Source organism: Megalobrama amblycephala, linkage group LG16 (assembly GCF_018812025.1).
Source record: "Megalobrama amblycephala isolate DHTTF-2021 linkage group LG16, ASM1881202v1, whole genome shotgun sequence".
NCBI lineage: Eukaryota > Metazoa > Chordata > Actinopteri > Cypriniformes > Xenocyprididae > Megalobrama > Megalobrama amblycephala.
The window spans coordinates 4,192,644-4,204,836 of NC_063059.1; the positions used below are offsets into that span (position 1 = coordinate 4,192,644).

At 37.8% G+C, this 12,193-nt stretch overlaps 2 protein-coding genes across 2 annotated transcripts; both read right to left on the reverse strand.

Moving 5' to 3' along the window:
- Positions 1-2,474: 2,474 nt before the first annotated feature.
- LOC125249023 (olfactory receptor 52K2-like) lies at positions 2,475-4,102 on the reverse strand. Its single transcript, XM_048161205.1, has one exon. It carries the CDS (start codon positions 3,655-3,657, stop codon positions 2,725-2,727), a length of 933 nt encoding a protein of 310 aa, XP_048017162.1. The 5' UTR covers positions 3,658-4,102; the 3' UTR covers positions 2,475-2,724.
- A 2,189-nt stretch (positions 4,103-6,291) lies between these two features.
- LOC125249030 (olfactory receptor 52K2-like) lies at positions 6,292-7,890 on the reverse strand. Its single transcript, XM_048161212.1, has one exon. It carries the CDS (start codon positions 7,464-7,466, stop codon positions 6,534-6,536), a length of 933 nt encoding a protein of 310 aa, XP_048017169.1. The 5' UTR covers positions 7,467-7,890; the 3' UTR covers positions 6,292-6,533.
- Between the last annotated feature and the right edge of the window lie 4,303 nt (positions 7,891-12,193).

Here is a 12,193-nt window from a genome sequence, read left to right on the forward strand (position 1 = left end):
CATAAAGACACTGCCACCACCATGTTTCACTGTAGGCACCATGCATTTTTCTTTGTATTCCTCACCTTTGCGACGCCATGCAGTTTTGAAGCCATCAGTTCCAAAAACATTCATCTTGGTCTCATTACTCCAGAGTATAGAGTCCTAGTAGTCTTCATCTTTGTCACCATGGGCCCTGGCAAACTCTAGGCAAGCTTTTTTGTGCCTGGGCTTTAGGGGAGGATTCTTTCATGGACAGCACCCATGCATGCCATTCCTCTACAGTGAATGCCGTAAAAAACACGCAGTAATAAACACGCAGGCGAATGCGTGTACGGGCTAAAATACTGGCAACCAGACTCAATACGCTTCTATCGATGAAGAAATCCGTTCGCTATTTAATCGTGGAATGACTTAACGCGATAAACCACACAGGCCAACAAGTTTCTGCTTGTCCGGCAAAAGAAAGAAACATGCCTTCCACCTCGACCTCACACAGACCATCCACAGCATCTCCTATCTACAATCTTCGCCCGTTCACTCGAAAGGGTCCTAGACAGAATAGAACTGAATGCATTTGAATTGCGGTTGCTATTATTTTGGTATTAGGTTTGATTTCAGATGTAGTCAATATTAGGCTATATCTTTAAATTTAAGGTAAATAAATTAGGCTTGTTAGGTTTATTTAAACTTTGAAATGTATACTTTAGATTAGTGAACTGCTGTATTAATGGCATGTATGTATGTATGTATTTATGAGTAAAATAAATTATGAAGTTACACACTGCAACAGTGCAGTATGGTAAGAGACAAATGTTGACGGTTGACTATGAACCACAAAAATAAATAACTGCAGTTTACACTAAATTCATTGTAAACAGAGTGCACAATTGTGAAAAAACAGCATATGCTGGTTAAGTGTGTTTTGAAGCATGGAAGCTGGTTTGATGCTGGTCCTTAGTTGGTCATGAGCTGGTTTAAGCGGGTCAGGACCATCTTAGGACCAGCACTTGACCAGCTTAAACCAGCTCAAACCAGCTAAGGACCAGTATAAACCAGCTTATACCAGCTTCCATGCTTCAAAACACCTGCAACCAGCATATCAATAAAATGAAACCTAATACCTGTGATATTTATGAGTAAAATAAATTATGAAGTTACACACTGCAACAGTGCAGTATGGTAAGAGACAAATGTTGACGGTTGACTATGAACCACAAAAATAAATAACTGCAGTTTACACTAAATTCATTGTAAACAGAGTGCACAATTGTGAAAAAACAGCATATGCTGGTTAAGTGTGTTTTGAAGCATGGAAGCTGGTTTGATGCTGGTCCTTAGTTGGTCATGAGCTGGTTTAAGCGGGTCAGGACCATCTTAGGACCAGCACTTGACCAGCTTAAACCAGCTCAAACCAGCTAAGGACCAGTATAAACCAGCTTATACCAGCTTCCATGCTTCAAAACACCTGCAACCAGCATATCAATAAAATGAAACCTAATACCTGTGATATTTATGAGTTTTATGACTGATTGAAATAAAACTCTTACCAACTGCAATTCAAATGCATTCAGTTCTATTCTTACCTCTTCTGTCTAGGACCCTTTCGAGTGGGAAGAGGAGATGCTATGGGTGGTCCATGTGAGGTCGAGGTGGAAGGCATGTTTCTTTCTTTTACCGGACAAGCAGGAACTTGTTGGCCTGTGTGGTTTACCGCGTTAAGTATACCGTGATTAAATAGCGAACAGATTTCTTCATCGATAGAAGCGTATTGAGTCTGGTTGCCAGTATTTTGGCCCGTACACGCATTCGCCTGCGTGTTTATTAATTCGTTATTACTTAAAATTGTTGCTACTAGATTTTGTGCAGATTCGCTCATAGTTCAGCATCTGAACAATCACAAATGAAAAACACAAGATGGCGCTTTGATTTTCATTGAATATAAGTTTCATTCCATATATTCAGAATTTCATTCAATATATTCACTTTCATTCAATATATTCAAGTTTCATTCTATATATTCAGACTTTCATTCCATATATTCTAGTTTTATTCCATATATTCAAGTTTCATTCCATATATTCAGACTTTCATTCAGATTTTCATTCAATATATACAGCTGATCATATTATAAATACTATAATTTCCTGAATGGCTCGCCATAACATACATATATACACACACACACACACACACACACACACACACACACACACACACACACACACACACTCACAATTCTAAGCTCTTTGGTAGTTGGTAGTTTGGTATTACTGAAAATGATTATATGGCTGAATACCTGATTTTACAATATTCTGGTAGTGGGGATTCTGGTGGAGTTTTGTTTGCACAAATAGAAAATATACAGGCAGTTGGTTGTATTTCTCTTAAAAGGAGAGTAGTATAAATGGAGTAAAAGGATGTTCTTCTATTTTGTATTTTTTTGAGCAGGAACGAGAACAATTGTAGCTAATGGAGAATGCTGTGTATTATTGTTTTTTTCTTCTTTTTTTTTCTTTATTAACTCCATTTCTGTATACAAAAATTGTGCACAATGATATCATTCTTCTTAATTACCATCAGTGTTTACAGTATGTCCATTAACATATTTTCAGTCTCATATTTTCAAATAGGGCCTACATAATAGCCGTTTTAAACTATAGCTTTAACAAAACAACAAATCCTTATTTAAATGTCACAGTATTGCATATTTACCTTTTTTAGATTTCTTTACAAAGGACAGACTTATACCTTTCTAATAAACTGAAGAAACCTTTGTCTTATTTCTTTTGTTCTCACTCCATAAACTATTGGGTTAAAACAACCTGGAAAAAGTAAGTACATTGTGCTCACAAATACACGACTACTGGGAGAAAAATTATTTCTTATTCTGTATGACAAGAATGCAATCAGGGCAAAAGTCAAAGTAAAAGACATAACAATGATGTGAGTAATGCAGGTGTTTATGGCCTTTATTTGGGCCTTACCAGATTTAAACACAGAGGCAAAAATCACAATGTAGGAAGCAGTAATGAGAATGCAATCTGCAGTTGGTATAAGGAAAGCACACAAAAGTCCAACCAAGTTATTAATAGATATATCTCCACATGCTAACTGAACCAATGCCATGTGTTCACAAAAACAGTGATCAATAACATTTGTTGAACAAAATGACAATTTTCCAGCCAGAGACACCATAGTGACTACCAGGAGTCCATTTCTGATTAATGGCACAACAACAAACTTTAGAAAGTTAGGGATTTCTGTGTATTTGTGATAGTAAAGAGGTTTGCAAATTGCAAAGTAACGGTCCAGTGCCATCCACAAAAGCAAAGTAGATTGAAATGCTCCAACATAATGAATGCAAAACATTTGTATTAAACAACCAACTAGAGATATCCCACTCCAGTTAAATAAAAAGCTAAGAAGCATGTTGGGTACAGAAGATATAGGCAATATCAAGTCTACAACAGCCAATAAACCTATTAGTACATACATAGGAGAATGCAGAGACTTTTGAGATATAATTAAATATATGAGAATAGAATTTGCTGTGATAGACAATAAAAACATCAGAAGGAAAGGGATAAATAAAAAGGGCCTCCATTCCCCTAGGCTGTAAAAACCATTTAATATGAAGTCTGTGAATGAAATATTTGGTGCAGAAAGATTCTTCATGCTGTTCAATCTCTTTACAAACAGGGTTTTGATAAAAAAGGATTAAAGGCTAAAGATAACAAACATTTTTCCATGTATGTATAGTAGGCTATGCTACATTTGAGAATGATAAATAAAAAAATACTATTATTGCACACAATTATGTGATTCTGTGATTTCACTTTCACTATATGAATAAAAGCCTCTTTGTTATACTGTGCTGTTGTGAAGAAAAAAAATCCAGCTGACTTTTACAAGTTAAATGTTCAATGAATGTTTCATCATATAAACAGCAGAAAATTCACAAATAACTTTAGTTAACTAGATGTAAAGTTATACTTATTATTTAGGCCTTTCATGCATTAACATGTGCTCTTCCCATTACACTGATGAACTGAAATCTTTGCTCATTTGTTTAACAATGATAATGCTCGTTCTTACATGTTTGAGTGAAATGAAAGCTTGAAATGAAATCATAGTCTCTAAATACACCATGTGTGTTCCCATGAGTCTGTAAAATATTTAATTATGTAACAAGATGAAAAAAAACGTGTCGTTCAAGGTTTGGATGGTTAGCATTGCCCATTCTAGTGGATGTCACCATATGGGCCCTTTTTGTTGTTGGCAGCTAAAAAGTTGCATTCTGACAATATACAGTGGGTACGGAAAGTATTCAGACCCCCTTAAATTTTTCACTCTTTGTTATATTGCAGCCATTTGCTAAAATCATTTAAGTTCATTTTTTCCCTCATTAATGTACACACAGCACCCCATATTGACAGAAAAACACAGAATTGTTGACATTTTTGCAGATTTATTAAAAAAGAAACACAGAAATATCACATGGTCCTAAGTATTCAGACCCTTTGCTCAGTATTTAGTAGAAGCACCCTTTTGATCTCTAAGTTTTTCACACCTGGATTTGGGGATCCTCTGCCATTCCTCCTTGCAGATCCTCTCCAGTTCTGTCAGGTTGGATGGCAAATGTTGGTGGACAGCCATTTTTAGGTCTCTCCAGAGATGCTCAATTGGGTTTAAGTCAGGGCTCTGGCTGGGCCATTCAAGAACAGTCACGGAGTTTGTTGTGAAGCCACTCCTTCGTTATTTTAGCTGTGTGCTTAGGGTCATTGTCTTGTTGGAAGGTAAACCTTCGGCCCAGTCTGAGGTCCTGAGCACTCTGGAGAAGGTTTTCGTCCAGGATATCCCTGTACTTGGCCGCATTCATCTTTCCCTCGATTGCAACCAGTCGTCCTGTCCCTGCAGCTGAAGAACACCCCCACAGCATGATGCTGCCACCACCATGCTTCACTGTTGGGACTGTATTGGACAGGTGATGAGCAGTGCCTGGTTTTCTCCACACATACCGCTTAGAATTAAGGCCAAAAAGTTCTATCTTGGTCTCATCAGACCAGAGAATCTTATTTCCCACCATCTTGGAGTCCTTCAGGTGTTTTTAGCAAACTCCATGCGGGCTTTCATGTGTCTTGCACTGAGGAGAAGCTTCCGTCGGGCCACTCTGCCATAAAGCCCCGACTGGTGGAGGGCTGCAGTGATGGTTGACTTTCTACAACTTTCTCCCATCTCCCGACTGCATCTCTGGAGCTCAGCCACAGTGATCTTTGGGTTCTTCTTTACCTCTCTCACCAAGGCTCTTCTCCCCCGATAGCTCAGTTTGGCCGGACGGCCAGCTCTAGGAAGGGTTCTGGTCGTCCCAAACGTCTTCCATTTAAGGATTATGGAGGCCACTGTGCTCTTAGGAACCTTAAGCGCAGCAGAAATTTTTTTGTAACCTTGGCCAGATCTGTGCCTTGCCACAATTCTGCCTCTGAGCTCTTCAGGCAGTTCCTTTGACCTCATGATTCTCATTTGCTCTAACATGCACTGTGAGCTGTAAGGTCTTATATAGACAGGTGTGTGGCTTTCCTAATCAAGTCCAATCAGTATAATCAAACACAGCTGGACTCAAATGAAGGTGTAGAACCATCTCAAGGATGATCAGAAGAAATGGACAACACCTGAGTTAAATATATGAGTGTCACAGCAAAGGGTCTGAATACTTAGGACCATGTGATATTTCAGTTTTTCTTTTTTAATAAATCTGCAAAAATGTCAACAATTCTGTGTTTTTCTGTCAATATGGTGTGCTGTGGAAAAAATTCCTAACTTTCTAATGAGGAAAAAAAATGAACTTAAATGATTTTAGCAAATGGCTGCAATATAACAAAGAGTGAAAAATTTAAGGGGGTCTGAATACTTTCCGTACCCACTGTACTTTTTGCAAGTGATATATAAACAAATATTCCATATTTCAAATATTGTATTATATTATAGTAGATTTTCCAAGATTTCTTTTATGGTGTACACATGACATGCAAAAAATGTGCCCCTAGAATTTTCAATGATGAAAAAGAGTTTCAATATTTTTTAAAGTTTTGTTTGCTCCAAAGAAATTGGTTTCTTTTAGAGGTGTATATATATCAGTAAGCATGAATAGAAAATATACAGGCAGTTGGTTGTATTTCTCTTACAAGGAGAGTAGTATAAATGGAGTAAAAGGATATTCTTCTATTTTGTAGGGGTTTTTTTTAGCAGGAACGAGAACAATTGCAGCTGATGGAGAATGCTGTGTATTTCTGTTTTTTTTTTCTTCTTCTTTTTTTCTTTATTAACTCCATTTCTGTATACAAAAATTCTGCACAATGATGTCATTCTTCTAAATTACCATCAGTGTTTACAGTATGTCCATTATTAACTACATATTTTCAGTCTCATATTGTTCAAATAGGGCCTACATAATAGCCGTTTTAAACTATAGCTTTAACAAAACAACAAATCCTTATTTAAATGTCACAGTATTGCATATTTACTTCTTTTAGATTTCTTTACAAAGGACAGACTTATACCTTTCCAATAAACTGAAGAAACCTTTGTCTTATTTCTTTTGTTCTCACTCCATAAATAATTGGGTTAAAACAACTTGGAAAAAGTAAGTACATTGTGCTCACAAATACACGACTATTGGGAGAAAAATTATTTCTTATTCTGTATGACAAGAATGCAATCAAGGCAAAAGTCAAACTACTTGTCATAACAATGATGTGAGTAATGCAGGTGTTTATGGCCTTTATTTGGGCCTTACCAGATTTAAACACAGAGGCAAAAATCACAATGTAGGAAGCAGTAATGATAATAAAATCTGCAGTTGGTATAAGGAAAGCAGCCAAAAGTCCAACCAAGTTATTAATAGATATATCTCCACATGCTAACTGAACCAATGCCATGTGCTCACAAAAACAGTGATCGATCACATTTGTTAAACAAAATGACAATTTTCCAGCCAGAGAGACCATAGTGACATTCAGGAGTCCATTTCTGATTAATGGCACAACAACAAACTTTAGAAAGTTAGGGATTTCCATGTATTTGTGATAGTAAAGAGGTTTGCATATTGCAAAGTAACGGTCCAGTGCCATCCACAAAAGCAAAGTAGATTGAAATGCTCCAACATAATGAATGCAAAACATTTGTATTAAACAACCAACTAGAGATATCCCACTCCAGTTAAATAAAAAGCTAAGAAGCATGTTAGGTACAAAAAATATAGGCAATATCAAGTCTACAACAGCCGTTAAACCTATTAGTACATACATAGGAGAATGCAGAGACTTTTGAGATATAATTAAATATATGAGAATAGAATTTGCTGTGATAGACAATAAAAACATCAGAAAGAAAGGGATAAATAAAAAGGGCCTCCATTCCCCTAGGCTGTAAAAACCATTTAACATGAAGTCTGTGAATGAAATATTTGGTGCAGAAAGATTCTTCATGCTGTTCAATCTCTTTACAAACAGGGTTTTGATAAAAAAGGATTAAAGCCTAAAGATAACAAACATTTTTCCATGTATGTAAAGTAGGCTATGCTACATTTGAGAGTGATAAATAAAAAATTACTAGTATTACACACAATTATGTGATTCTGTGATTTCACTTTCACTATATGAATAAAAGCCTCTTTGATAAACTGTGCTGCTGTGAAGAAAAAAAAAAATCCACCTGACTTTTACAAGTTAAATGTTCAATGAATGTTTCATCATATAAACAGCAGAAAATTCACAAATAACTTTAGTTAACTAGATGTAAAGTTATACTTATTATTTAGGCCTTTCATGCATTAACATGTGCTCTTCCCATTACACTGATGAACTGAAATCTTTGCTCATTTGTTTAACAATGACAATGCCCGTTCTTACATGTTTAAGTGAAATGAAAGCTTGAAATGAAATCATGGTCTCTAAATACACCATGTGTGTTCCCATGAGTCTGTACAATATTTAATTATGTAACAAGATAAAAAAAAAACAAAAAAAAAACAACAACAAAAAAAAAAACGTGTTGGTCAAGGTTTGGATGGTTAGCATTGCCCATTCAAGTGGATGTCAACGTATGGGCCCTTTTTGTTGTTGGCAACTAAAAAGTAGCATTCTGACAATATACTTTTTGCAAGTGATATATAAACAAATATTCCATACTTCAAATATTGTATTATTTTATTGTAGATTTTATAAGATTTCTTTTATGGTGTAGACATGTAAAATATGATGAAAAATGTGAATTTTCAGTGATGAAAAAGAGTTTCAATATTCATATAAAAGGCATTATTTTAAAGCATTTATTAAATAATACAAAATGGTTTGTTGTTTTGTTTGCACATTGTTTTGCACATATTGTGCAAAAAAACAAAAATCAAAAATCCTTCGTCCCCTTCATACTAAATCATTGTCCCTTGATTTCTTGATTTATGAACTAAACAACTTGTGGAAAAAGTTGTGGAAAGGCAACATTTCAAAATTCAAATTCAAAATTTGATCAGGCTCTTTAAATGTGCATATGGTGATTTTCTATCTATCCATCCATTTTCCAATCTGTTCATCCTATGTAGGGCCATAGGGATGTTGGAGCCTATCCCAGTGTCTCTGGCCTTTGACAGGGAAACACCATGGGTGAATAGCCAATAAACTTTTTTTTCCTCCTTTCAGTTTTTACAATTATTATCATTTTTTAATTTATTATAATTATTATTATAAGGTCTGACTGACATTTAAGAGTCATGGTGATAGAGCTTTCTAAGAGTTCCCTAACTACTGTCATAAGGGGGCAAAGTTACACAAAGTTTAATTCATCACTCATTACTGGACTTTGTTTAGCTAGACCTATCTCAAGGGTCCTCTATGTTTTTGTTGCTATAACAAGGGTCAAACTTACAACTTGGCAGTAAACACACTAAGTAGCACTCAAGGGGAGGCTTAAGATTAGATTGAACCATGAGGTACAGCTGACATCACCAAGGGTCCAATTATCTTATTTTTGTGTTAATTAGACTCTGACCACTTATCACAAGAGATATCATACCTGTGTATTGAAAAAAGGAAAACACCAGGTTTATATTGCATCAGTGGTCAGCTGCTGATTGTTTACTTTTAACTTAAACCATTTTATTTAAAAACACATCAGGTTTAAAAACAAAATGATTGTCAATGTTGTAATCAACATTAAGTCTCTAGTTCACCAAAAATTAAACAACATACGTAATGTAACACAGTTTGGTTGAGTGAAAGGCATTCGTTTTTAAAAGTAGTATAATACTGTACATTTAATGCACATCTTCCTCCAATGTGTTACAAAGCTTCATCATGGCAAGCTTGAAAGAAGTAGTTGGATCGCTCTAGACTTCAGGCTAGACAGAAATCTTTTTAATATACAAAGGCACCAAGCAACCACCATTGTCTCAACAGTGAGAATCTTTGAGTTGAGTATGCTGATGACTGCTTGTGGCTCACTCCCCAGAAGACCAGCGAACCATCCTTGCTGCTGCTGTTAAGACTTACAGCAGGCTCTGCCTGTCAGTCAACTCTTCTAATATGGAGGTGATATAGCATGCCAATGGAGGTCCAGCCAACCACCCATTACATCTGCTTTAACCATAAAAACTAGGCAGCATCCCATCAGAGGACTGCAATGTCAATCACAACCTGATAAAACAAATCTTTGCAACCTTTGGCAATCTCAGACGAAAGGTCTTTCAAAACAAGCACCTTCAACTGCACACCAAAGTTACTATCATTAAAGCCATTTGCAGTAGTAAGTTTGACTCTCCTAATCAGCTCTGAAGACTAGGCCACATCCAGACACCACTTAATGAGACTGCAGTGCTTCCAAATAAGATGCCTGAAGCGAAATCTGTGGCTCACATGGTGTGACAGTGTACTTGGTAGGACAAACTGCAAGAGCATGGAGCCCACAATCACTTAATACTGACTCTGCTGGGTCGAGCATGTTACCAAGGTGCCTCAAGATCACCTACCATGACAAGTTCTATATGGACAACTTCATGTGGGTCACTGGTCTTCGGGGGTCAGAAGAAGCAGTATTAAGACCAGCTAAAAACATAACCATTCCACATGGCGACAGCTCTTTCATGTAGGAATAGAGCAGCTAAAATACAAGAGGAACATAATGTAACAGCTAAAAAGACTGAGTGGACATACAGCTATGCCTGCCCTCACCCACACTGACTTTACATGTGCAACATGAAAATTTGTGGATCAAGGATTGGACTCTATAGCTATCAGAGAACACAGTTAATGAGGAGGCATATCATAATCGGATACAATGGACTACCATTGCATTGCATGCTTCTTTAACTTGAGTGGTGTCTCAGTCCTGATGATTGGTTGATCTTAGCATTCAGGGGTGGCAGAAATTAATTTGCTCAGAAACAACGGGTTCAAGAGTTCTCTGATCCTCAGTTAGATCCATCCTCGACATCAAGATTGATTTGTGTATTATGAGGGTATGGCTTATGGTTGTACACCTTTAGATCATTCAACATATCCTATATTACTTTTTATATCTTGTCTTGAATATGCCCCAGATGAGATAATTCAACCATAGGTCAGTTCTGTACTGAGGGTAAACTGCTTAGTTTTGTAGGCCTTCTGTCCTCATCTTCATCTTTACAATTTGCGGCCGCCATTGCGGTCAGGCGGGATTGAGTGTGGGGGTTGTAAGCAAAGCACGGCAGGATTCGAACAGGAATATTTATTGTTTAATTTCCTTTTGCTAGCTCTGATACTGCTATTTGATTTAGTTATGTAATTCTGAGGAATTCTGAGCTTTTAATTTGAGTAGTACAGTTTGGTTGCAGAGACTGAGCATGTTGGACCTCCTCTTACTATAAAGCTAAGCAAAAGTTAGGCCTCAGTTCACCTTAGCTTCAGCTAGACAGTGAAGCCAAGTGTGTCAGCCCTCTGATGGCCGCTGTGGTGAGCTTCTTTTAGCCTTGAGTATGGTTTGGCCTCACCCCGATCTGAGGATTGTTTGATTGAGGCCTCTGCGTGCCTGGGCTCTATCTAGACAGTGTCATTAAGTGTGTCAGCCCTCTTTGGACCACTGTGCTCAGCGATCTTTAATATTGAGTGTAGTTTGGCCACATTTCGATTTGAGGATCATTATGTTTGGCCTCTGCTCATTTAGACTTTTAGGTTGAGTGTCATTTGGCCTCATCCCGATCTAAGGATTGTTCGATTGAGGCCTCTGCTCTGTTGGGCTCTATGTAGACAGTTTCACTAAGTGTGTTGGCCCTGTGGTATCTTTTAGATTAAGTGTAGTTTGGCCTCAGCGCAATCTCTGAGGATCATTCTGCCTAGGCCTCTGCTCATCTGAGCCCCCACCTTGAAAGATTGTCTTTTAGGATTGGCATCCTCTCATTTTAGAGAGTCATTTTACTGAGGCCTCCGCTCACCTGAGCTCCAGTTAAACAGTGACATCAAGTGTTTGGCCCTCTGTGTGGCCACCTTGATAACTGTCTTTTAGTTGAGTTTGGCTGGCTTCCAAAAGTCATTCTGCTGAGGCATCCACTCACTTGAGCTCCAGTTAGACAGGTGTTCGGCCCACTGTGAGGCTACCTTGGTAAACTGTTTCTAAGGTTGAGTAGGGCTGGCCTCTTCTCACTTTTTGAGAGTTGTTCTGCTGAGGCCGCCACTCACTTGAGCTCCAGCTAGACAGTGACATCAAGTGTTCGGCCCCCTGAGAGGCCGCCTTGGTAAACTGTTTCTAAGTCCAGTAAGACAGTGAAATCAAGTGTTCGAACCTCTGTGAAAATGCCCAAACTGTTTTATGTTGAGCAGGTTTGCCTCCTCTCACTATCAAGAGTTGTTTGGCTGAGGGGTGTTTGGCCCTCTGTGAGGGCGCCTTGGTAAACTGTCTTTGGATTTGAGTGTGTTTGGCCTCCTGTCGCTATAGGGAGTCCTTCTCCTGAGGCCTCTGCTCATCTGGTCAGACAGCGACATCAAGTGTTTGGCCTTCTGTGAGGCTGCCTTGGTAAACTGTCTTTGAAATTGAAATTGGTCACTGCTCGGTCTCTGGGTTGTGCGATGTCCACGCTTGTGGTTCAGGAACATCACCTCTGGCTGTGTCTGGCTGACATGCAGGGTGCCAACAAGACCCATTGGTAACACTTTATTTTAAGGGTCCAGAATAATGCATTAGTTAAAAA